Source organism: Strigops habroptila, chromosome 1 (genome assembly GCF_004027225.2).
Source record: "Strigops habroptila isolate Jane chromosome 1, bStrHab1.2.pri, whole genome shotgun sequence".
Lineage (NCBI taxonomy): Eukaryota > Metazoa > Chordata > Aves > Psittaciformes > Psittacidae > Strigops > Strigops habroptila.
This window is the reverse complement of record NC_044277.2, coordinates 114,735,114-114,762,126: the sequence shown is the minus strand read 5'-3', so window position 1 is coordinate 114,762,126 and position 27,013 is coordinate 114,735,114. Positions and strand designations below refer to the sequence as shown.

Below are 27,013 nucleotides of genomic sequence, written 5' to 3'. Positions count from 1 at the left end.
ATTAGATGAAATTTGACATATCTATTGGGAAGTCAAGTCCTAAATCTGTTGATGATAGTCTAGTTCTCAATTAACCCATGTCAACCTAATGAGTGATTATATAACAAAGAGAGGTGAAGAATTTTTTGGCAACATGAGCAATAGAGCCAGATAGTAAATGAACTCATAAGGCTGAATTGTACTTTCCGTGTTGCAGGTGGTATGTTTTTAGCAGTCAGTAGTTTGTTTTGTGTATCTAAATCTGAGAAGTGTTCACAGTTTTGCTTTCCTCAGAAGCGTGACCTACAAAAATAGGGCCTCAGAAGTGATAGGAATAGGAGGAAGGAACAGTGGTACTATCACCATCAGTGGCTCAGGGTGTCTGCATACCAACATGGAGAACTCAAATTAAGGGAATTTATTCTTTACTGTTGACTTAATCTTTGCATCAAAGAATAAAGGCTTCTAGGCCTGAATGCAATCTCCTTTCCCTAATTTAACAGAAAGGCTGAAGTGGGGAGTATTGTTTAAAATAAGGATAGTTTAGATGCCCGATAGTCAGTGGGGACAAGTAGATCTGTATCTGTCTCCGCTGACTGGGGAAGAAATGTGGGCTCCCAGCTTAGTCACTTTTATGTGCCTGTAGTTAAGAGGAATAAATGCTGGCACAAGCCTTTTTTTAGGTTAATATTAAGCAAAGCACAACTTTTGCACCTTCAGTTCTATCCTTCAAGGTGTTTTCCTCACATGTAAGGTACTGACATAAGTTAATTCTGACAGCTCCATGATCTACAGGTAACATTGTCCAGCAAGACAAATTTCCCATTTCTTTCTCATTTGTGATTCTTCTGATAGAAAATAAAAGGTATAATGTCAAATACCTGAATCATTTTGGAAAGTGGCAAGTTTAATGTCAGTTGGAATGATGCTACTTTTTGCATTAAATATATGTAATATTTATTTTACATTCATATGACTGTTTAATCTTTTACTTTAAGCTGGAAAATGTTGCTCCTGAGTAAGTCTCTGGTGTTCCCATTTAAACCAGTGTCATCATACCATGTTCTCAACAAAATGCCATTACTTTCTTTTTATTAAACATGAAGACCATTTCCTAATGCATTTAATAATTCTTTTGTTATTAAGTGAAACCAAGTTGCACAAGCTATTACCTAGTTTTGATCACAGAAAAGATACCATGCAATACTGAGGTGAGATAGGAGCCCAAGTGTTAGTGTAACTCAGTCATTCCTTTTGACATCGCATCCATAAGAATACTTTATAGTGGATTATGCTTTAGAATTTCAATGAGCAGCTGCTATTTTAAGAAGCTTTCTTGTCATAAAACATCATGGGGGATTATAGAATCCTGTAGCTGATTCAGCTTATTAATTCAAATAAGATCCATTTCATTACAGGTTTATGATGTGCATCGTTAAGGTTGCTTGTATCCTAATAACGTGGTTGAAGACCAGCATTGCATAAGACAGTGTAATATGGTATCTTATTTCTGAGCCATCTACCACACTGTTGTCTTGAAGTCTTGGTTGTCAGCCATCCTCCAGGAGCCTGTGGGAAGTGATGGACTAAATTCTTTCCATATCCTACTGAGCAGACAGCAGCAGTACCATTATCATCAGCACTGGCACTCATTCAGTTGTCAAGGTGCAGACACGAAAGACCGAATGGCTACATACGCTGCAGGCTTGGAAGTCAGGCCCCACTGGGCAGCACTGTCTGGGCAGGGAGGGGAGCAGATGTTGCTGCTATGGTGTAGCAGTACAGCTGTTACATACCTCCTTTCAGTTTCAAAGAGTAGAACTCTTTTATCAGCTCTCTAAACCAGCCTCTCTCACAAGTGTTTGAAGTTGGAAAAAGTTAATCATTAAATAGCTTGTCTGTAAGAGGGTTTTTGAGGATATCTGAGTGTCACAGAAACACTCTGATAGATTGATCCTAAGCAATCTCTTCCCTTTTGCCGCTTTGTAAGTGTACTCTTAATAATCCTAAGCAGTAACAGCTGTTTTCATGAACATAACATCTGTGCGTCAGTACAGCCGTAGCCCTCAGGTAAGCTGCCCCTACTCTGGTGTTATGTTTGGGAGATAACACGGGCTCATTACCTTCCTGCCACTAGCTCCTACAGGTACATAATTAACTTCTTGCCTATATCAGTGATACATTTATTACTCTCCTGTCTTGTTCTGCTACTTGGGTTATTGATTAAAATAAAAAGCAAAACTCCACCTGTCCACTGCTCCAGGGGAAACGTGAATGAAGTTAATGTTATGCATCTGAGACGAGGAGCCTTCATGGGGCTGTAACAGAGATTCTTACTGCTTACACCCTTGTATAGGCATATAAACTGAGCCATAACCTATCCTTAGAGTGACGAGTGTCCTTGGAAATTAGATTAATCAGGATACTGGAAGCATTTAGGTATATATTCTCTCTATATGTTTTCTTTCAAATGGACCAGCAGGTTTATTTATTGGCCTGTATTTCAAGGACAGTGCTATGGATTTTATTAATTTCACTGTTTCTCTCTTGCTTAGAGATTAAGAGGTATGAAGTCTAATAATGTGTGCTTTTCTGTTGTATAAGGCAGTTAACTTCTTTTTGAAACACCTTCTTCACTCATTCAGACATGAGTGAATGACACATATGGAGAGGTCTTTCAGGGTTAGAGGTCTTTGAACTCATTAATATTAGCCATCATTCATGTTTATGACACTTCTCACAATGAATTCAGGATAGTACAACTGTGATGTTTGCACCATACATTAATATAATACTTTCATAAAGTCCTATCATTTAGAAGAGGGATTTTAAAGTAGATCAAAAGGCTTAATTAAGTGTTTCATAGTATAGCCTGCACAGGAGTGGAGGCAGCCCTGGAATCTATGGGAGCTCTGCCCAGTGGATAACTGCTATTGCGCTATGTAATGCAGGCAAAAATAATGGAGGGGTGGCATTCCGTAGGGCATCCTTCTCTTGGTAAATCTATGGCTGTCCTTGGCCTTGCTAAAGGACATGAAGAAAGTCATTCTTGTATTCTTTAGCTATAATTTAAGTTGTTTTAAAGATAAAACCATTGCAACACACCGTGGACACGGCATTTGTTACCAGGCTTTTCTCAGTCTAGTAGGAATTCAAAGATACTTGCAGTCTTCAGGAGAAAAAAAAAACCCAAACAAACAAACAAAAAACCCACAAAAAACACCCACCAGCTTTTCTATTGTTTTTTAATCTTGCTGAATACCTTTCCCTGGTTCCTTAAAAGGAGTGAAAGTGTTGTAGAGGCCAACCTGAAACTATGTATTTAATTTTTAGAAAGTATGTACATAGTTCTTTAATTATTAGAAAGTGTACACACCATTCTTCTCCACATAAGACCTTTTCCAGGTGTTTGAAGAGGGGGATCAAACAAGTGAGGCCCCTATAATCTGTAGTCACTTTTGTAAATCTTGGCCATTGTACATCGTATAGATCTGAGCAATGAATTGGGAATGTAAATGTAGCTCTAAATGATTAAGAAATAGTTTTTACATTGCAGCTGAGGGAAGTAAATAGTGCAAATGCTATACTTCATCTTCTTCAACTCTGTTTCTTTAATTCTTGCATATTCCTGGAAAGTATCTTGCTTTACCAAATATGCCATAGGAAGCACGTACATATCCAGAGGCAAATTAAAATCTATAGCCTGACAATGTGATACATCCCAGCTGACATTTGTTCCTGAAAATCCTTGATGTCTTTAGCCCCAGGGAATACTTTTTCAATGTAGTTTTAATTTGCTACAATTGACAGATGGTGAATTATTTTCTGAAGCAGTTCTGTATCATAGACAAAGCATGCCTTCTGTTGGCTGTTACAGAATGAATACCTGTATGAAGGTGTTGATGCAAGAGTTATAGAATATGAGGACAACAGGCCCCTCTTGGATATGTTCCTGCAGAAACCAATGGGTTTATTGTCCCTGCTGGATGAGGAAAGTCGATTCCCACAAGCAACAGATCAGACACTTGTAGGTAAGTTCATGATTTATTTCCTAGTTTTGCAGGATGTCTCCCTGCTAGATTTCTGTTTGATGTCTCTAGTTTAGGCTATATTCTAGTTATGTTTTTAGCAAGCCCACACTCCAGTTTCACAGTATGTTTGAGGGAGGCAGATAGAGAAACATCCAGAGTACAAATGAACCTAGGCTGCTGATCCAGATTTTGAATTGTCCTGCCTTTAAGAATTCTTAGCTGTAGGGCTTGTAAGATAAAGATCAAACTGAGTTAAAACTCTGGGGTCATATGCCAAGATCACTGTTTTTATTCAGAAATTCAAATTAAGACACCTAAATATGTTGTAATTCAGATCCTGAATATTTCAGTGCTGCTGAGAAGTTGATGTTTCAGTGGGGTTCCTGTGCACATAAATCCTTGTTTTACTCATTTTTGAATGTGCATAGTGTCAGATGAGAGTTTTAACCAACACCCAATCACAAAACCTAATAACATCTAGTAACAATGCCCATACTAAAGCAATTATATGGGCTCGTTATCTTTCTATCCTCATACATTTTAGTCTACAGTACAGATCAATCAATTGGTAAATGTTTCCTTACAATTCCCTAAGGAATCCTTAGGAAGAATTACTACATTGTTTCAATTGGTACAAAGTAAGTAACTGATCCAAGAGCTCCCATATTCTCTACCCTGTGCCTTTTGTTACAAGACCATTATGGTACCTTTGTGCTTGAAAATATCAGAGACTGTTTTGTGCCTCCACATTGTCTGAGAAGTCAGGCAATATCCTTAGAGAGATACAGCTTTAGAAGACAATTATTGTGCAGTAACTCCAGTAAGGTATGTGTTTTCTTTCAGAAAAATTTGAAGATAATTTGAAGTCAAAATATTTTTGGAGACCCAAAAGAGTAGATCTAACCTTTGGGATTTATCATTATGCAGGAAAGGTAAGAGAACTAATGATATTAGTTGGGGATTGTGAAATGGTACGGCTGGTAGGAAACAGAAGTTGTCAGCTGGGTTGGTTCTCAACCTTCATCTGTTCAGACCTGACATGGAAATGTTGGCAGTGCCTTACACATTAAAAGTAAATTGAAAAGTTATTTTCCCTCATAAAAAGAAGTAACAGCAGGAGTGTATTTTTCTTAAATGTCACCAGGTAAATGACTGTATTATAGAAGAACCAAAACATAACCATTATGCAACTCAGTGCTCTTCCCCTTAGTTCCTCAAAGTCCTGTGCATGCTTTTTCCCACTGCTTTGAATCAGGATCCAGCTCCATTCTTTCTACTACCCTATCAGCCTTGCTTAGTTTTGTACTTTGTAATCAGCCGGATAGATAGCTCAGACCCTGCTTTCTGCTTAATTTCGTGAGGAGCATCTTGCCCTCCTGTACAAGGTGACTTGCTGCACATGTTTTTCAGACTCAGGAGGAGTTGCTGTTGCTCTGCAGCAAGATGCCACTGGTCACTTGAACCTTGCCTTGTGAAAGCAAGAGCTCCCACCTCCTCTTGAGCACTTTCAAAGAGTGAGCTTTGCTGTCTCATAGGAAACAGTGCTGGAGCAGCTGGCCTAGAAAGAGGCAATATACTGCCCATCAGCTGATGAAAGATAACTTGCTCCCTCTGTAGGACAGCAACTACAAAAGGCCTGCAGTAGCTCCTCTGAACTTCATCTCCAGCTGAATTACTCATCACCAGCATAGCATACTTACTGCTGAGGAGCGGAGAGCCAACTCTTCCTGTACCAGTCCTGATACAGGAAGATTCCACCTGTGCTCCATCAGACCTTTCCAGTGTTCAACAAGGTTTTTCATTAGGAAGTTTCTCCTACTGTCTAGCTTGTACCTCCATTTCTGTGATGTAAGTTCATTACTACTAGTCCTGTTTACTGTAGAACTGGAGAACCGTTTATTCCCTCTTCCTTTACAAACCTAGTTGTTTTGTGAGGTTTTTTTCTAAATTAAATATGTCAGTATTTTCTACCCTTCTTCGCAGGCCAGGTTTTCTTGTGGATCCTTTACAGCATCTGAAAGTGAGGTGTACCTTTACCTAAAGGTACATTTTGAGTGAGGTACACCATTTCTGAAATTTTTAGAAAAATTTCCAATTTCCATATGCAGTTTGTGATTTTGTAAACTTCCTCTACAATTAATACAGAGATCTTTAGGAAGAGTGGCAAGTCCTAAGTCCAGTACAGCACGGCCTGAATGGGACAAGAAAATTGTACAGTCACATGGCTAATCCTGTGTGTTATGACTGAAATCACGTGCATTGCTAATTGTGCATTTATATATGTACTGGTGTAAAGGAGGACTACAATACACTTGTCCTAGTGATAAATCCACACTGGCTAAAACTAATATCAAGGTATCTTCATTAGGGAAAACAAATGTCTCAAGCTACTTCGGAATGCTGGATTTGCTTTTAGTGATCTGCATCATAACAGCTCTCGGTATTGAAAAGTTAGAACTTACAGTGATCAAAAGGAAGACTGTAAGCAAGAGTGAGCCTGATGGCCGAAAAACTATTTGTGTGTCTTGATTTATTCAGAGAATATGAATTATTAAAAGAATATTAAATATTCAAATAGTATTAAAAGCCACATTCCATTAAGCATGCCGAGTGCTTAAATTTATAATTACTTTTCAAAAGCCTGGAAGATGCATAAATGCACTTTTTAAACAGGTTCTATATAATGCAAGTGGATTCCTAGCAAAAAATAGAGATACTCTGCCAGCTGATATTGTGCTGCTACTACGATCATCTGAAAACAATCTGACGCGACAGCTGGTAACCCATCCTCTTACAAAAACAGGTATTGCTATTGGGGTAATCTTCTTATTCTTCTCTAACCTTCATGATGACCACCACTAGGTTTCATATGACCACTTGTTGATGACATTATACACTTTGTGGCTTAACTTTCCAACCCTAGAATCTATACAGAATGGAGCCCCAGCCATCTCGAGCTTCAGGGGAGGGATTGGTCTGGTCAAGTGCCAAGAAAGTGGTAGAGGCTTCTTTCAGGGTCCTCTCTTCAGGGTAGGGAAGCAAGACAGGGAATCAAGTGCATCCCTTGAGTTGAGGACTGAACAGAAAGGATCGGGTAAGTCACTGGCCATTTTTGGGCGGGGAATATAGAAATTGCCTGGTTTGTCTCAGAGCAATTTTTCTCTAAAGTAGTAGAAAACAAAGGTTGGGGCTCCTAATATCTGCTGCAAAGAGTGAGGAGACGCTCCTCTATTTCCCTGGTGTTTTAGGCCTTCACAATAGCTTATTTCATGTGGTACTAGTAGTGAGCAATTCCTCAAGGAGTTCATAAATTGGGGTGGAGGAACATGACTGGCTCTGCAGAAATTACTCCTAAGTTGCACCTAAGTTGAACCAAGGCCTTGCACAGTGTCCTACCTGCCATTTTAGGATGATGGATAAGTCTCCTTAAAACCAGTTTGCAGTTGTTTCGTATTATTCCCTGTGTGATGGCACTGATGGCATACAATAAGTACTTTACAACATTACTTTCTTGTACAACTACATGGGAGATTGCAGCAGAACAGAAAAGCTGAATTGGAAAAACCTAATGGAAATTTCTCTAAAATGTTATTGCAGCTTACAGAATCTGAGGTTTTGGCAAGGTTCCTATTCTTTCCCTTCTTTGCAAAGGGAGCTTTGCTGGTGGAATGAAAATTTGGTCTTGAAGGTCTACTTAAAGTCAGTGTTCCTGGGAAAACACTAAACTCAATGTCCTTGCCTGAACTTTTTGACTTATTATTATCTGCTAGGATACTAAACTATAATTTCTGTAGAGCCAAAGTCAGGGCTCAAATGGTCCCAAGAACTGATCCCAAGACTTACGTAATGTTTTGTAAGATAACTCTGTAGGTTGTTTTACTCTTCTTGTTAGTATCATGAAATACTGTGTAGCCTTTCAGAACTGACCCAAACCATCCAGGTATAACCAACTAAAAGTTAGATTTCTGATCTAACTTATTCATCTAGAATCAGTGGAAATTTAGAGGTTCACCCAGAGTCCAACCCATCTTGCCTACCTCAGGGATTTTTCTTAGGATGGGATAAATCTCTGGAGGTGCCTCTGTCCACTGAATACAACAGAGATCCTGTAGACACCTCACTTTCAGATAGCTAAAGTTAGGTGTGAATAATCCTCTCTTTTCTTCCCACCCTGAGATATTCAGCTAAGCCCAAGGGAAGTTTAGCACTCGATATCGTTATATAATATATGACGCATTAGCTCAGCATGCTGTATATTTGCAGCTGTTTATCCAACTCTTATCCAACTCTTAGTGATAGTAGCTGAGCACAGAGAGATTACAGAGGACAGTGAGTTTCCAGGAGTGTTATGTTATTAGCAGGAGCAGCGGCAGCGTGCAGCAGTGGCTGGGGTTTATCAACATAGAGTGACATGATGGAAAGCTCAGCAGAATTTTCGTTATTCCTTTAGACCAGCGTCTGTGTAAACCACTCCAATGCACCTAGTCCTCTAAGTCATCATAATAAAGATATTACTTGATTAAGAATTCCAAGGTTAGAGTCAGAAGACTAGGTCCATGCTAATAAACCAAACAGGGCAAGTGAAACAATGACCCAGGATTTCCCATTCTGACTATTTGATAGCATGCCTTCCTGGGACAGTTTTGGATCATATCAGCTAGCAGTCTCCCAGAAACACCCAGGCACACTTCAAGAGAAGGCACAGGCCAGTAATGATTTCCAACAAGCTCTGTGGAAAGATAGAACCTTATTTTTACCAGGAGGTTAAAGGAGTAGTTAAGTATAGACTTTAGCTGTATAGACTTGAGTTGTGACATGTCACTTGCCCTCAGGGCCAGAGAAGGGTGCTAGTGCTTATTGTTGCTTTTAACATATATATATGTAACCTTAGAACTAGAATAGTACAGTAACATAGTTAGGGTAAAACCAGCTGGATGCTCTAAGATGTATCTTTCTTACCTTCTGCAGCAGTTTATTTATTTTTTTACTCTAGTAGGTGACATAAGTGCTGAAGGAGGAAAATTCAGCCCATGTTGCATCTTCATGCAACTTCTTCAGAGCTTTTTCCACCCCAGGGGTGAAAGGGGAAATGAGGACATACTCCAGATAAGTCAATGACCTTTATAATCATATCGCTACACTGGGGGCATGAGTAAGGTGGTTCAGCGTAGATTTTTGTTTAGCTGAGATGTAAGCATTCTGGTAGGTTGCTTTCTTTCATTTTCCCATAGGTAACCTGGCACACACAAAAAGCAAAACTACAATTAGTTACCAAATGTGGACCCCGCAGAAATCAATCAGTCATACAAAGGTAAGAAAATGGATTTTGTGATTCTGCATTAAATGCTAGTCTAAACTAGAAAGGCAATACTGTTATTGGTACTAAAAGTAAGCGAGTAACCCCTTCCTTGATTTTTCTCCCTCCCCTATTTTCTTTTCTGTTTAGCTGGATATCTTTGTGTTGTGCAATTCATATTCCTTCCGTGAGGTAAAAACTAACATTTCCCTTTTTTCTGGCTATAGTTTTGTGACAACTTCAAGGGAAAAAAAATATTATTTCCCAGCTGTATTGTAGCAAAATGAAAAAGTAAAATACTGGTGTGGAGTATGGTCAAGTTCCTTAGAGAACTGCCAAAATAACAGGGATGATGAAGTAACAGATGGGACCTCAAACACTGTCAGGTTATTTGTGGCAGTTATTTAGATGCTCTGTTATCAAATTGTGTCCTCTGTGTGTGAACGTTCATGTATTATATAGCAAAGTAATGTAATGTACTGGTGTAACTGATTTGTGCTAGTTATGCTGTAACTTTTTCTGTTTAGAATACTTTTTTTTTAGACTAATTGTGTTCTGTGAGGTGTGCTTCGTCATCGCATTGGAAAGGGCCCTACAGATTCAACAGAGATAAAAAGTGTCATTTTCTTTCTTCATCTTTATAGAACGAAGCAGGAGATACTGGACATCATCCAAGAGAGACAACCAGCATGAAAACACAAACAGTCGCTTCTTATTTCAGAGTAAGATACCAGATCTTTTAATAAGTTTTTCTAGAGTAGAATGAAAGTTTATTCTTTCACCTTTTGAAATGCACCTGTTGACTTAGAGTCAACAGTGATCCATTTAGAGTTTGTGAAGTGCATATATGGCACAGTGGTCTGTGCAGTGCAAGTATCTAGAGATTGTGATGTTTCATCTTTAATTGTGCTTGATTACACAGCCACATTTCTGTCATGATGATGTATGATGATTAATATTAATCTCCCACTTGCTTGTTTTTCCATCAAGGGAGATAAAGGGAGGTTGGACATTAGTGGACATCTAACATGAATAAGTTAGATCAGAAATGCTAGAATATAGCATTTCTTTCAGAGTTTAAAGAGCAAGAGGGGAAAGTTAATTTGAAGCAGGAGCTCCAAAGAAAGATCTTCATGGTCACTGCTCGGAAGCTGTCCTGAGTCCATCCTTAAGGTTCCTTCAGCAGTGCTCTTGACTTTCCCAAGCACTGGATGTGCTGCTGGTCCTGCAATAGAAAGCAGCTGTGAAGAGCACTTTCCTCCAGTGGTGCGCTTGGGCTCAGCTCTGAATTTCCAACTCTTATTTAGTCATCTCTCCCAGCAAAAACATAAAGATGGCTGAGGTGATGTTCATGACCTGTAAGAATTCATTTACACCTATGACAGAGAATAGTAAGGAGCAAGATCTCTGATTAGTAGGTACAGTTACACAGCTTTGTGGACTGCAAAGGATAATTTCAGCCTAGGTAGTATTAGGGTGGCCCAAAGCTGCACGGTATTTTAAAGTTCAAGCTGGAAAAATTTATTGAATCTCACTCAAACGTAATGTCTGTGATTCAGTATATTAGCAGCACATCTAGCCTCAGAGGCTGCAAATGAGTTAATTATATTTACACTTTTCTGTTATTATTTTCTGTAGTGGAAATCCCGGTTCACATCATGCTAGCTAATGCTTTTAAATGAGGATTCTGCTTCAGCCCCACTGGTTTACTCATACACAGAAATCTGTGGGTGATTGAGAAAAGCATCTACCACCTCACACTGAGCAGGAAAAAAAAAAATCCATTAGTGTGTCCCACTTGTTTGTGTTCAATTGGCACACTAGTGATGGAGCTAATTAAGCACTTTGCTGCATGGTGTGGCATCTGTCCAGAATGGAATTGCACATTTTAATAGGAAACATATGGCTATTGACATCCTAGACTAGTTTCATGTATCCAACCTACTGCTGAACTGCATTACCCCCTGGCTGCCTCTTTCTGTTGAGTCAGGTTGAATCTTGAGGAATGAGCCTCTTCATTTGTGTTTTAATAAGATCCTCCCATGAAGCAGTTTTACAAAACACCAGTCAAGGTTGTTTACAGCCACATTCACCTCAGTTGGCATGGGCAGCTACAAACTACATCCTCTCTGCCTGCCTGGTACCCTGGTGAGGTAGAAAAAGTGCAACTTTGGAATTGTGGTTTTGTGTTCTAGTTTTGCCCTCCTCAAAAGTTTCCTCTTGGGAGGGCACCTATAGTACAATGAACAGGAAGTGCTAGATCAGAGCAGTTTAAGCAGCCTCTCTTTTGGGTTGGCCTTAGTTTCCTCCAGTCTAACAAAGGGATGGCAGTATTTATTGGCTTACTGCTCTTCCACTTCCCATGCATAGACTGATGATTTCTCTCTGGGTGAATAAGGATCTTCAAATAGGTGACAATAGGAAAAAGAAATGGGCTGTAATTACCTAACAAGGCTCTGAGAATGTTCTGGGTGGAATTTGGTACATCCTTTTGGAATCAGTGTTTCTCTCAAGTAGTATATGCTAGTAACTTAAAGATCTTACCAAAGCTAGAGTCGTTGTTGGGTCATTTACTTCATCTACCCTTAAAGTACCAGCTTACTGAATTTTAAATGGGTTTGGTCATGATTGTAATCATTTGAAATAAAATTTCAGCTACACATTGACCTATATGTAAGTTTTATAACTGGTGGCAGATATCTTGTTACTTTCTTGCAGTATTCTCTGATGGATTTGTTATCCAAAATGGTTGTCGGCCAGCCTCATTTTGTCAGGTGCATCAAGCCAAACAACGACCGGCAGGCAAACAAGTTTGATAAAGAAAAAGTGTTGGTTCAGCTGCGTTACACGGGAATTCTGGAGACAGCAAGAATTCGAAGACAGGGTTACTCACACCGTATACTCTTCGCTAACTTCATAAAACGGTAACATAAGAAGCCTTTTTCTTTCTTGTCATTGCTGCCCAGTGTTTGCTAAGCACCAGCAGTATCTTTGGCGTGGTCTTTAAAGAGAAAATACAAAGTCATTTTCTGTGATAAAGAAGATTACAGACTGAATGACAAGGAGTAGTTTAGGCACAAGATTAGTGACCTGTTTTGGACTAGTAGGGGAAGATGATGTATCTCAGAATGATTGTTCCAGGCTCCCTGCGCATTTGAGTAAAAATTGTCTTACTTATAATCTGCAAGTTTTTCTCAAAGACTTAGATTTAGAAATGTAATGCTTCAAATTAAAGCTGAGAATTCAGAGCATTACCATCCACAGGGCACCACAGTTTCTCTAGCTCCTGACATTCAGCACTGTGCAGGGTGGATCATAATTTGGTATTGCTCATCCAGAGCTAAGAAGTTCATTGAGTACATAGTTTTGTTTAAAATAAAATATCTAAGTATTAGTCACTTATTAAGAAGAAAAGTAGTGAACTCACTATGATTTTATAAATCCTTTAACTATCTCTTCTTCTTCCACCCCAAAAAATCAATCCTGACCATTTAATCTGTACTTTTCTCTCACAAATAAAGACCCTGAGTATTTGCCTCAATCAGAACTAAGATTTGTGGAATGAACACCAAAACGGGAAAAAAGCAAGCAGCACCCTTTCAGACAGAAGCACTTAGAAGTAGTAGTGCACTAGAAATAAAGAGCTAGCAGCAGAGTGCTTGCGAGTGCACAAGGAAAGAGAGGAAGGTCAAAGTGATATTTTTATAGCACTGTTTCTGGAAAGAATAATCCTGGGATTGTTACTGTTTTGGAAGATTGCTGCATGGGAAAAGGCAGTTATCACTGCACCAAGATGTGCTGTGGCTTTTGGTCACTCCTTTTTATTAAAAAAATTTATTGTTCAGGTAAAAGAGAGGAAGGCTGTGAACATAACTGGGTAGCTCTCCAGAAAGCATGCCTCTGGTTGCAGTGGCTGTGCAATCAACAGCACTGAGGATATGGCCCCCAGATAAAAAGGGATTTTTATTAAGTGTCTATCTCCTTGTCCTTTTTTTGTTTTTTCCTTAATAGTTGAGAGTTACAGGTAGACCTGGGATAATGGCAAAATTATTTTGTTTGAATAAAAATAAGCCAATTCATTGTGTAGTAAAAAAAAAAAAAAAAAGGAGCTGTAAGAATTGGTAATAATGCAGGGATCAACATTGTCTCTTTTTTTATTATTCCATGAGGAAATTTTTACCATTGTGTAAAGCTGGTGCAACTCAAGCTTTGTGTATAAAGGCTGAACAACAAGAAGAAAAGCAGAAAGTACTGTCAGGAAGCACACATAATTTATGTAATTTTCCTGAATTAAAAAAGCCAAGATAGGTACCATTCAGTTTGTTATGGAGCATTTGGGAAAGTCCTGGAACACACAAGAACTTTCCTACCCAGCAGCTGAGTTGATAAGTTATGGGTAATTTTTATTCTTGAACCTCTTTTCCTAGTCAGAATTAAGTCTGAGTTATGAGTTTGCCAGGTTAAATGTGTATATATGAAGTGGCATAATGGCATGTATATGTTCCAAAAGGACCTGGAAAACTAAATCCAAAGAGGTAGCAAGAGCTGGGATGCATCTCACATCATGTTAACTATCTCAAAGGTAGATGGTCTAGCACATGAGATAACATATGAAATTTCCATTACATTTGTAGATATGAATAAGATAATTTAGGCAGAAGAGCTTTAAAAATATTTTTATTTTGCCACTGAAATCACTTTCACAGAATACTGAGAGCCAGAGCAGCATAGAACTGGTGCGCTCTACTTGGGTTGCACGCTTTTTAAAAGCCTTCTGGTGTTGATACAGAATTAATCAACTCTCCAGGGTATGCAATATGTCATTCATCCAGTTTTGGCTGAGTTTCTCAGTACTGCATATAAACCACAGCAATTTCTTTCATGTGCTGTTTAGGGTTTTTTCAGTGTTCTTTCATGCAACTGTTTTATTATTTAAATAAATAGTTTAAATGTATTTGCAACTATTGCTCACTATTAATTGAATAAAGAATCATATATTTGTCTTTAGGTATTACCTCATCTGTTACAAAACAAATGATGATCCTCCAGTCAGTCCAGAAACCTGTGCTGCCATCTTGGAAAAAGCCCGCCTTGACAACTGGGTTCTTGGAAAAACTAAAGTAATTTTCTAATATAATGTATCTGCGTTATTGCAGTATGTCATTCTTAACTTATTAAGCAATTTGGTTTCTTACCGATTTGGTTGGAGTTGCTCTTGGTCTCTATTGTTTAAAAAAAAAAAATTACCTTTGCTGGATGCTCTTCCCTCATATCTGGCTAAAATCCTGACCTGTAAAGTGTTAAAATTCTGATGAGCTTTAGTGAGGCCACAGTGCAAAGCAGTATGTGACAACGACACTGCTTGCATTTTCTTTTAAAAAATATGGTAATAAGGATCCAAATGTGCTTAGTCCAAGCTTTCTTAAGGAAAAGAAATTATACTTCTTCCCTGGAGCAATCAGACCCACAGAGGGAGAGGAAAAGATTTTGGTTTTCCAGCCTGAGGCCTCTGTGGCAAACTCTCCTGAGCACTGGGGGAAGAGATAGCAGGATGATCCCGTGTATGTAAAGTGGGATAAGACTTTACTGTAAGAGAAACACGCCTGTTCCCATACTTGCTTTTGGTTCTAGGTCACTAGTCTTCCCAGTGTGCAGATCTCAGGAAGTCTGACAGAGAACAGAAGCATCAGACAAGCATTATACCAAGTCTTTTTATTTGCTAATGTAACAGAAGTGCCCAGGAAGGATATGGATAGAGACATGGATCCTAAACTATTTGAAATCACCTCAGTGTAGAAGAAACAACTGTTCTCCTTCTGAGACATCTTCCTGGATAGGTGGGACAGAAGCCATGAAGTTACCTCCTCCCCAGCCTTTATTTCCTTCTGCTGTTTTAGTGAGGCTAATGGACAACATGCAGCCAAAGGAAGAATATCTTGAAATGTGAGATATATAGCTTACGTTTACTTTGATTAGGTTTAACCCTTATCTGTGCCAACAAGTGACCAAAGATCAGGTGAATTCTTCAAAGTAAGCATAATTATTATCTTAATTGCACAAGCTCTTTCTACATATTTTATCATAATATATAGCAGGGATGTGTTTGTATCCATTGTGCTGGACTGGATTTTCAGGGGTTGTATGAGCTGCATGCTTGATAAAAGCAATTTAGTAAATAAACAATGCCTTTGATTCAAAATTGGAAAGCAGAGAAGTTCAGATTTGAAGTTTCAGGTTTGGATCATGTTTATGTGGCATACATCAGATTTGTACAGTTAACAAAACTGCCAGCCTCACAGTTTTGAAAACAGATTTGTAGTGACAGACTGAAGTTTGCAATGGGACTTTAAAACACCTTCCCATGAAAATATGAATAACCAGGGGCTGACAAAAGGTGTTGAAAGCAAGAGTAAGGTAAACTAATACCCCCAGTAATTAAAATGCTCTCTTTAACAAGAATGATCCTTTAGGTACCACACACAGCTGAAGAGTCTGTTCATGATTTGAAACCAACTTTTGTAACTCTTGTTGATGTTTAATGGATTGGGTGAATACAGGGCCTGGGAAGGTGACTAAAACTTTTGCTTATCTGCCTACTCTTTAAGGTATTCCTCAAATACTATCATGTGGAGCAGCTAAATTTAATGCGGAAGGAGACAGTCGACATGATTATTTTGATTCAAGCTTGTGTCAGAGGGTGGCTGGGTTCAAGAAGATACAAAAAGATAAAGGAGCAAAGGGAACAAAGTGCTATTAAAATACAATCAGGTAATAACTTTAAAACATATAACATTTTGCTTAAAGCTAGTGCATGTGTACAGTTCATAGATGGATGTGTATGCTGGATGTGGATTTTGCTGTTTTCCTGCTGCTACATTTGACAAAATACCTTATACTTAGAATCATAGAATAGTAAGGGTTGGAAAGGACCTTAAGATCATCTAGTTCCAACCCCCCTGCCATGGGCAGGGACACCTTGCCCTAAACCACGTGGTCCAAGGCTCTGTCCAACCTGGCCTTGAACACCGCCAGGGATGGAGCATCCACAACCTCCCTGGGCAACCCATTCCAGTGCTTCACCACCCTCACTGTAAAGAACTTCCTCCTTATATCTAATCTAAATTTCCCCTGTTTAAGTTTGAACCCATTCCCCCTTGTCCTACCACTACAGTCCCTAAGGAAGAGTCCCTCCCCAGCATCCTTGTAGACCCCCTTCAGATACTGGAAGGCTGCTATGAGGTCTCCACGCAGCCTTCTCTTCTCCAGGCTGAACAGCCCCAACTCTCTCAGCCTGTCTTCATACGGGAGGTGCTCCAGCCCTCTTATCATCCTCGTGGCCCTCCTCTGGACTCGCTCCAACAGCTCCATGTCCTTTTTATGTTGAGGACACCAGAACTGTATGCAGTACTCCAAGTGAGGTCTCATGAGAGCAGAGTAGAGGGGCAGGATCACCTCCTTTGACCTGCTGGTCACGCTTCTTTTGATGCAGCCCAGGATACGGTTGGCTTTCTGGGCTGCAAGCGCACACTGCCGGCTCATGTTAAGCTTCTCATCAACCAACACCCCCAAGTCCTTTTCTGCAGGGCTGCTCTGAATCTCTTCTCCGCCCAACCTGTAGCAGTGCCTGGGATTGCCCCGACCCAGGTGCAGGACCTTGCACTTGGCTTGGTTAAACTTCATAAGGTTGGCATCGGCCCACCTCATAAGCACGTCAAGGTCCCTCTGGATGGCATCTCTTCCCTCCAGCGTATCAACTGAATCACACAGCTTGGTGTTGTCGGCAAACTAATACTATACTTGGTGATATCTGTTCCCGTGAAGAAAAATTTCTTTTAACCAGGTTATGACAATCTCTTTGCTGAAGTTACATTTATCAATGTTACATTTAAAAGGCAATTTTAACAATGGAAGGACATGATTGCATAGATGATACCGTTATTAATAGTATTCTGACATGCTCTGACAAGGTTGTATAATATAATAATGAAAATAAAATATATTAACTGTCCTAGATAATAAGACCAATTACACTGTTAATGGAGACATCAACTGAAATTTTTAATACATTTCAAACATCATCTTATTTTACATTCTCATTCTCTTGTGTTTTGTATTTATTTCATTCATAATAACTTTTTTGGTGAGTAAACGTAGTTTTTATGTAGATTTACTGCTTGTTCTTCTTTGCCATTGATTTTTGAAATATAAAGCGTGCAAAATATTTATGAATATTTTCATGGAGGTCTGTTGCAGACTTTTTTTATTCTTGCAGCTTTTTATGTACCTAATGGGTTATTTAATTTTTGACATTTCTTTTCAGCTTACAGGGGTTTTGTTGCTCGTAAAGAATACAAAAATGCAAAACGTAATAAAAAAGTGGAAGAGTATATTACTAGGCTTCAAGCAAGTAAGAACTGTTTGCTTTCTTGGCTTTTAATGCGCTATTCATACACAATATGTTGATCCAGATTCTTTGCTATTACCTAGCCACACTGATTGACTGTGCTCATTTACACATTCTGAGGCATAATTTATCCGTTATATATTTATATACAGTGATTGAAACCAGTCAATGTATTCTGTTACCTGTACCTCAAAGTGGCTTAAAGGCACTTTCCACAGCTGCGAAGTGGGCTGGTTAAATGCCATAGCAAGTCTTTTCACTCCTAGTCTGATATCTTGAAGCATTACGTCTAGTATTGTTGAAGCTCCATATGACACTTCTGCATATAATCTGTGTATGCCTGCTATTCTATCATGAATACATTTTGTTATGTACCAATAATAGTTATGTTTGAGAAGACTACAACATGTAATTTCACTCATGTCTCTGATTCTTTTTTGCCATCGCTCAATCCAACCTATTCTCTCTCTTCTGCAGCAATAATCACCTTAATAAAATAATCAGATGTATGCTATGTGACATCCCCTTTTCTTCCCTGTTTCTGTCTCCCCCATCCCTGCAGAGATGCTGTGAAATCAACAGCATTACATCTAGAGAGGCACTGATCTGAAAATAGCTGGCACAACTCTGCGCAGTACTTTAGGAATTACAAAGGTGGCAACCCCAAATATAAGCTAGTGCTGCCAGTATCCAGTCTGTCTAGATTTAAACTACCTCAGATATGTCTTCATGAGTATACACTAACACCAGTGCTGGTTTTAATCATTGTCAGATGCATCTGTTAATTGCACGGAGCCTATGTTAGCATTTGCTGAAGAGCACTTCACTGCAGTTGGTAGAACTTCATCAGTGTAGAAAACAATATCTAAAACCAGAATAAAATCGAGTGATGTGCCCAAAATAATTACACATCTGAAAGCTGTTAATTATAGTAGGATATTTAACAAATGCAAAAGTATGAATTTACCACTTTGCTCTGTTTGTTGATCTCTCCAGTGCTTCTTGTCTACTTTCTCTGTCCTCTGTGCAGTTTCATTTCAACTTTTTTCAGTGCATGAGAAGCCAGAACAAAAAGGCTTTTTGGTTTTTGGGTGTTTCCCCAACCACATTTATTTCTAAAGCAATACAAAACTCCTCTTCCAGTTTGAAAACAAAGCTTCAACGGGTATGATCTCATAACAAAGTTCTCAGGAAACTTCAAAGTGAACCAGAATAAGTCTAAAAAGACCAAATGTAGCTTATATTGGCATGTTCACTGACAATGTAACTTCATTTATTTCAAAATAACTCCTGTTGAGTTGCTTTTGTATGAAAATGGAATGACGATTGGCTCAGAAGTCCAAGAATCTAGTATTCCAAGTGATTTACAATTAGCCTTTTCCTAAGGCTCTGTCAGACTGCAGTATAAAAACCAGTTGTGCTACTTCCAGTAAGTATTTGGGTTTCTTTACCCTGTATTCAATTATCAAGATGTAATTTATGTCCCTTTTATACAGTGCTCATTATACTGAACCACTGCACCTAATGGAGCTCAAGTTGTCCTAAATTATGAGTAGGGAATGCTAAAGCAAATAAAACCTAGTACCAAGTTAAATGAATGTGTTAGAATAGACTGTTTATGCTCCCTTCCCATTCTTAAGTGAGTTTGACTTTTCCTGTGATGCAAAACACTTTCAGCAGAGTTGAAGTAAGAGCTCCCATATCTACCATCTGCTCAGGGTATTTACATCACCCAAATCCTCTATGCCCATAATCTGGGAATTAATGTTCAACAGAAATATTTTGAGAAAACAAAATGCTCTTTTTAATTTGCCAGGGATTAGCAGATTTGTGCTGAATCTCTGGAATTGCAGACTTGTCCAAATCACGTTACTGTGGAGACCGTGTCAGTTTCCATAAGGAAATTCTTTGCAAGTTCAGGAATTTTTGAAGCAACATTCTGAATGCAATTCAGTTTTTCATTAAAACATTTCAGTGTAGATGTATGAAAGTGACCTAGGTGTATAAACTCCTCCTAAAATCGGCAGAGCCTAGAGTTTGATTAATTTTATTCAAAATCACCAAATGCTCAGCTCATTTGCCCCCATGTTGGTATTTAGTATCATTTGAGATTCCCTAGGTTATCTCGTCTGACCTCTAGCTTTATTTCATGTGGTATACCGAACTTTCTCTCTCCAGAAAATCCTGTCTGTCTCTTTCTGCCAGCTCCATGTAGAAGATGCCTTGGCTATCCTGGAGCATTTCAGCTGGCACTAGATACCTATGTGCTGGCAACTGCATCAAGTAGTCAGCAGCTTCATGTCTCAGGGAAGACTGTGTTTGAGTCCTTACTCATCCTGGCTCAGACCAGAAACTTGAACTTGTGCCTCCCACAAAGCACAAGTAGCGAGTACCCTTGCCATGGTGCACCTGGTTACTGTGGAGCTTAGCCATCTTTTATGTTGAGCCTTTTCATTTTTAATTAATCTTTGCAAAAAAAGCATGAGCTAAGACTTCTGTGACTGCTGAGCTATAAAATTTTCAGATTTTCTCTGATCTATTGAATGTTCAGCTAATTCCAAGCCTGTGCCAGAAGAGAGCCTGGTAATCTCTATAGTCTGATAATCAGGTGTTTCCCAGGGAAGCGAAAGACTGAGTCAGATCAATTGGCTGAATCAGGAAAAGCAGGTACATGAAGCTGACAATGCTGTGCTCTACAGGCACATCTATAGCACTATGCTTCTACTTTATTCTGCATCTTTCTGTATTTAATTTAGCCCAATGAAACACAAAGAAAGAGCTTGTTTGTATCCTCATGTAAAATGGGTATGGCTTTCTGAAATCTCAAAAAATTTTGCGGAACAGAATAATTTCAGATGAAACGTAATCGTAATAACCACCCCAGTCTGTATTTCCTTATTGTTTTTTGCTTAATGCTGTTACCATTTGACTCTCTGAAATGTCTGGGACACCCATTGCTTGTTGCCTAAGGTTGTTTTGTATTACAATTTGTATCAATCAGTTGCCAGAGGATACTTACTCAGGAAGAAAAGAAAAGAACTAACTGAGGCAAGAAGCAAAGCAGCAATAACAATTCAGTCTCACTACAAGGGATATAAGGAGAGGAAGATCTTCAAAAGGAAGAGGTAGATTTATTTTCTATGTCTTATGTTACTCAAATGTTCCTTTCAGTAACTGCACTGCTGAAAAGCAGCTATATAAGCTAAAAGTAAAGCAAATTAGGATTATTCTAGGTATGGATGCAAAGGTAATGTACATTTATGTGGAGGCTTTTAATGTCAGCAGCCAATTTTCTCATATTTTTAAGCCCAGGGAATAAAAGCATATTTAGAGGAAAGATCAACAATATTGTGCTTACCTATAATGTTAATGTAATCGATAGATTAATATCTTTTTGGAAGTAGCTCATCATAAAAAATACTCAGACAGGAGTGAGAAATAGGTATCTGCAAGGAACTGTTCTTGTCATCTTAAGTCACTGAGATAAGTACAGGTGATGACAGCAGGAATTCAGATGACTTGCTCAGATCAAACAGCTAAAAGTCAGGTGAGATGAATCACATTCCAAATATCTCTGCAGTGTGATTGTAGGACCAATCTCCGAAACGGAGCTAGCAGCATTTGCTCATCACCATCGTTTTTTAATGTGATAGCATTTAAATAGGTGGAGATTAGTCCAGGGAGGTGAAAAACAGTTGTGAAGGAGTCCAGAGTCTTTCGGAGGGAAGGAATAGGGTGGCATTTCACCTGGCACTGAAGTGATATTGATCATAACAAAGACAGTTTAGGGAATAGGTCTTTTAAATTTGACCTGGACCTGTGCCCTGGATTGTTCTTTTTTGCATTTCTAGTGTGAGTGTGACTTGAAGAAGTTTTCTTTCATGAACACATTTAGGATTGTGTGTATTTATACATACCTGAGGTGCTAAAAAGCGTCTGCCTTATGTTCTTGTTAACATTTAAATTCATTCTTTATTGTTTTATCAGCCCTCGTTCAGCCTAGATTGTCCCTCTAGCAATTTTCCATGAAGAGTTTAACAGGGATATCTCTTTTCACTTAAGAAATAATAATAATCAGAAAGACAGCAATCAGTTTGCTATCTTTAATTCCAGCTACATGCGCTAAATCTTTCCCATGCTTCAATGTATCAAATTGCCATTTAGTACAAAAGCACCACCAAAAGTCGTTGTAAAGTTGTCACTATCTTTTATCTCCTTTAGCTATAATTTTTGCCCTAAACTCTGTTCCATTCAGGGAATCACTTAGAAAGAAACAAACTGAAAATGCAGCACCCATTAGTGAAAAAGATGAAAAACTTCAAGATAATGAGGAAAGTCTATCTGGAGTGAAGAGGACCCTTCCTAAAACAGAAGAAGAAGCAGCTATCATTGTTCAGAGCTATTACAGAGGCTATAGGGTCTGTAAAAAAATAGAGGAACAGCAGAAAAAAATAGCAGAGGAAGAATTATCTGCTGTGGAATTCCTTGAAGCACAGCTGCAGCCAGCTCAAAATGATATACTGGAAGAAGCAGCAAATGAAGAGACTCAAGATGAAGCTGATGTTATTACTGACAGTGAGTGCTCTGGGTCCAGTGTCACAGGGAATGTACAGGACCAACAGAAAACATTTACTGAAGGAGAGGGAGCTTCTGTGAAGCAGAACCCTGCAGTAGAAAACGTTGGGGAAGGTGAAGAGCAGGCCTCTTTGGAAGAGTTGTCCAACAAATCTGTCAAAAACACAGCTGGACCTAGCCCCCAGCAAGAGCAAGATAATCAAGACAAACTCAGTGCAGCTGGGCAAAATCAAGAATCTGCTGCGGTCCAGCCCAGGACTGACAGGGATGTGGAAAGAAACCATCTGAAACATGAAGCAGTGGTGCCTACAGGATGTAAAGGAATTATAAGAAAAGAGTCACTAGGAGGCTCATGGAAGCAAGTTGAGGCAGAAAAACAAGGTTCTGAAGACCAAGAGAAGGCAGCAGTAGTTATTCAGAGTACTTATCGGGGTTACAGAAGGAGAGGACAACTCAGAAAAGAAGGGAAACTACCTTGCAAAAGTCAAGAGAAAACTGTAAAGGAGCCAACAGAAGCAGTCCATGTTCAAAATAATAATCCCCAGACAACAAAAGATAGGGAAAGCACTAGTACAGAGGCTGAAGACTCTAAGACACCAAAGGGAGACTCAGAGAAAGAGGCTTGTGACTTAGCAGCCTTTTCACGACAGGTAAGAAGCTTGTAAGCTACGTATGTTGAGCATAATACTCCAAACAGTGACAGAATGGCAAGGTTCTTTTACTGGCTTCAGTGGCACCAAGGTTTTACTCTCTAAACTAAGACTGAGATTTTGTAACGAGTGTTCTATAAAAATGCGTATTTTGGGCTGCAAGAGAAAATACCCTTTTCAAGAAGGAAGAAAGACAAAGAGCACTGGCAAAAAATGTTATTAGTTTTAACCCAGTTTAAGTTAAATGCAGAAGCTTTGCCTTTGTTGAAATGTGCGTTTACCAGGCAACGCCCTTAAATCAGTAAACTTGCAAAATGTCTCTAAGTGAAACTCAAAGTTGCTGTGTTAATGTCAGTCACTCACACATGTGCAGAGATGCCTACAGCTGTAGAAGCTAATTTGCATCAGCAAGGTATCAGCTACTCATGTATGTGAACCAATATGAAATAGCTGCAAGACTGGGTGGCAATGTGGAGTTTCCTATGAGTCTTTTTCTTCTTCTACTTCATTTTCTTCTTCTTCCTCTTTAAGGAGGATGGGGAGGTAAATGTGGTAGGGGTCTACACTGCAGTAGGTGTAGCAATACCATTTAAATTCATTCTCTAGTCCACTATTTTGCTTTTGATTACCTTGGAACATATATACTTATTTATATGATAATGTAAATCCTGTGTTGTGTTTTTCAGATATCAAAATTATCCGAAGACTACTTAGCATTGCAGCAAAAATTGAATGAAATGATACTGTCACATCAGCTGAGACCCGTCATGCTGCCCAAAGATAAGCAAGCTAATGGCCGACTTCCTTCTCATGTTTGCCAGTCAGGTAAGGTTGAACCTTCCTGTTAGCAGAATTTTCATTTGTAAACAGGACTATTGTCTGTTGCTGGCCGAAGTACTTCATACAACTTTCGTGGCTACTGATGACAGATGTAACAAATGTGTCTTTTACCAGCCCTTGAACCTTAAAAAAGCACAAAGGAAGGACAGCTGGGTTCTAGTCAAGCACTGCCTTCTGCTGGCCTTCCCACCCATGATGTGACATTTCAATCTCTGCAACACAGTAGGTTTGACAGTGTACACTAGGCTCAGCCACTCACCTAGGGTATGGAGCAATGGCTGCAGGGACCTGAGCCGTGATTTCTCACATCCCCATGGCCATATTTATAATGACTAACCAGTCCACTGAAAGACCTTTCTTGGTGTGGAATGTGAACTTTCTCTTTCCACATTTGAACATAATCCACACAACAGGAAAACTGTTTCCTTTCTAGCTATGACCAAAGCACAGTAAGATAACTACATGAAACAAAGACTTAAGGTAATGTACTGCAGACTATCATGCTAAAGTGAAGCAGGTGGATGTGGTGAGTGATCCACTGTCTATTAAACAGGGAGAAGCCTTCCAGACTTCTTGCCCGTATTATGTGTTACAGTACAATTTGTATACACACATTTACAGGATAGGCTTTTACTGCAGGTTTCCCTCTAGGGCTACCTTTGCTGTCCTACCCTTATAAAGGCAAGGATTGTTGAGCTTTAGCTGTTCTATAAATCATGTGGTATTTACCTATTTGCAATTACTTTGGTCTTTTAATTTATTTACACTTCTTCCTTAGCTTCACTAGTTTTATATGTCATTTTACAGCTATAACACAAGTTGTATTTTATAGCTATATGCCAGGTAGGAATACTTGCCTGCTTTCATCTGTGGGTAGGCCATTGATCAGCTTGATAAAACATTTATTACATTGCTACCCACAGAAGGGGAGGAACTGCGGGACAGCTGGATGGCATGCTGTAACAAATGTTCAGAATTTCAAAACTGCTTATTTTAATAAAAATGCAAAGCCTGCAGTTTAAAGAACATATGAGCGAAAAGGTTAAATGAATCTTAAATCCACAAGGTTAAGTTGTTCTTAAGTGAATTTATTTGTATTTATAAAAATGCATAAAGCAAGCTGCACACAGTTCCTGGAGTAAACAATATTCCCTGTGGCTCAAATTTCTGAGTAGGTTCTATTTGCTTGCTAAATGCTTTCAGCTTAACATAATGGCTCCATCCCAGGACTGCACCTTTGGACTGTTAGTGAGCCTTGGGTTACTGTGGTGTCAGAATAGATGCACAAATGGCCACTGCAAGTTTTTGAGGTGAAAGCCTGAAGTGAGGGGAATTTGATCATTATGGGAGCAATTTTTTTCTTTCTTTATACTCCAGATGAGTAATGGTGCCCATCCTTCTAAGTATTAAATGACAGTTCAAGTACAAAATCTCAGGAAGATAATTTTCTATATTTAGAATGAAATTCACATTGTACAAGGAGCTCTGCTGCAGCTCAGGACCTTTTCAGCTACACGAAGCAGTGAGACAGGCAGGGTTTTAATCCAGGATTCCCCCGGCTGTAGTCTGCCACAGCACTACTTATAGGGGTTTCATGGTCAGTCTTTGCAAGGAAAAGGGCACCTGTGTAGCACTGGGTGAGCACACAGTATTCACTGGCCGATCTTTATTCTTTGCAAGCCAGGGAACACTGAGGCATAGGACTGGAGAAAAGCAAGGTAGTCAAGCACTTCTGCTCTCTGGTTGTTCTCAGCTAGCGGAGTGGTCTTTTGAGCACCATGCATCCAGGACATACAAAATCTGGTTTGGGAGTTGTACAGATGCATGGCAGAGCATAAAATTGGGGAAATCACAGAAGCGGAATACAGCCATTTTCCATCGTCTCTGAAATAGCAACAATCCCAGGTTACCAGACTCTCAGAAACTGTTTAGTGTCAGCCAGAGATGAAAACTGCTTGTCTCAGTGGGTCTGGCGGGACTTAGGCATTTGCAATTGTAAAGTTCTCAGTCTCTTCCAGTTCCTAGTTCTAGGTCTGTGCCAGAATAATCCCTCTGTTTTTTCCAGATTGCTAAGAACTTGCACCATCAACTGTAATTTCCAAATTTGGCAGTTGTAAACATCCCATGAATAAACAATACCTAAAAACTACTAACCAGAATGTTAAAGAGCAGTGTTATTCTATATGCAAATCCAAAACTTGAGTCATTATATCCTCACACTGTGTATAATTAGGACAGTAAAAAGGCATGCACATTAATGTTATAAGCAGTAATACCTGTTAACTTCTTGTTGTCAAGTCCTGGAATTCCAGCTACTATATTTGCGTTTTTCTGATTTCCTCCAAGCCCCTCTACAAAACCCATGAAATTACTGCTCTTACTCTTGTTCTCTTCCTGCTTTATTCTGAGCTTGTCTTTATACTTCTGCCCCCGTAAGATGTGGAACAGCGCTGAATCAAACATGTAACATTTCACTTAAATGACCCGAAGACAGGTTTATCTGTTTCTCCAGGTGGCCTAATAAACAGAGACCTTTCAACACTTACAGATGCTTATCACAGCTGTAACCATACTATTTCTCCAGTCTTCGGTATAAGATCTGCTGTAAGTCATACGTTAATTTACATTAGCATCCTTGGATGTTGATTCCTTGAGATTGTTGTCTTCCAAGCTTATCATTGTATGTTTGAATGTGCAGACACAGTTCAACCTAAAGGGCTATTGACACTGACTCATCTTTATTCAAGCATTTCTTGCTCATACTTTGAATGTTTCAAGCACATGCAGCTCTACACAGTTTCCATAGTTTGTGGTGGTGTTCAGGATACACATACATTAATTGAGCTGGTCCTAAATTAAATTTTCTTATTTTTTCAGTGTATCTGGAGCTTTCAGTGAGGGCTATGAAAGTAGTAATACCTTGTAACTAAACACTGTAGGATTAAGAGTATGCATGCAACTTAAGTAGCAACCTTTGTAGTAGTGTTAAATGAGCTAGCTGAAATACTGATAGGAACAAGGAATTTTCCTTAGATTTGCTAAACCTTCTTTAAAGTTACCTGGCAGCCACACACATTACCTTCTTTAATGTACCTTCACTGACCCTTAACTCTGTATTTCATTCATTCTCATGGAGAATGACCTTAACTTTTATAAAACTTTCCATCATCACTCGATCAAATGTATGTTTTGACAGTCTGCATCAGGTTTGAGCAAGAGAGAGATTTAACTTCCTGGG

General features: G+C 39.1%; 1 protein-coding gene across 13 annotated transcripts in view; it reads left to right on the top strand.

The window, feature by feature from the left end:
* MYO3A (myosin IIIA) overlaps window positions 1-27,013 on the top strand; it is a 121,125-nt gene that overhangs the window by 82,704 nt on the left and 11,408 nt on the right. For 6 of the 13 annotated variants that reach the window (XM_030487622.1, XM_030487580.1, XM_030487590.1 and 3 more), the window contains 12 exons: window positions 3,857-4,010; window positions 4,854-4,942; window positions 6,684-6,813; window positions 9,242-9,321; window positions 9,951-10,028; window positions 12,025-12,230; window positions 14,315-14,426; window positions 15,912-16,074; window positions 17,627-17,713; window positions 20,712-20,835; window positions 21,966-22,935; window positions 23,622-23,760. In XM_030487622.1, coding sequence (XP_030343482.1) covers window positions 3,857-4,010; window positions 4,854-4,942; window positions 6,684-6,813; window positions 9,242-9,321; window positions 9,951-10,028; window positions 12,025-12,230; window positions 14,315-14,426; window positions 15,912-16,074; window positions 17,627-17,713; window positions 20,712-20,835; window positions 21,966-22,935; window positions 23,622-23,760 — 2,332 coding nt within the window. Of the gene's footprint in view, window positions 1-3,856; window positions 4,011-4,853; window positions 4,943-6,683; window positions 6,814-6,933; window positions 7,105-9,003; window positions 9,322-9,950; window positions 10,029-12,024; window positions 12,231-14,314; window positions 14,427-14,937; window positions 15,250-15,911; window positions 16,075-17,626; window positions 17,714-20,711; window positions 20,836-21,965; window positions 22,936-23,621; window positions 23,761-27,013 lie in introns of those variants that run through there. The other 7 variants (XM_030487695.1, XM_030487642.1, XR_003991589.1 and 4 more) reach the window with 7 other exon arrangements.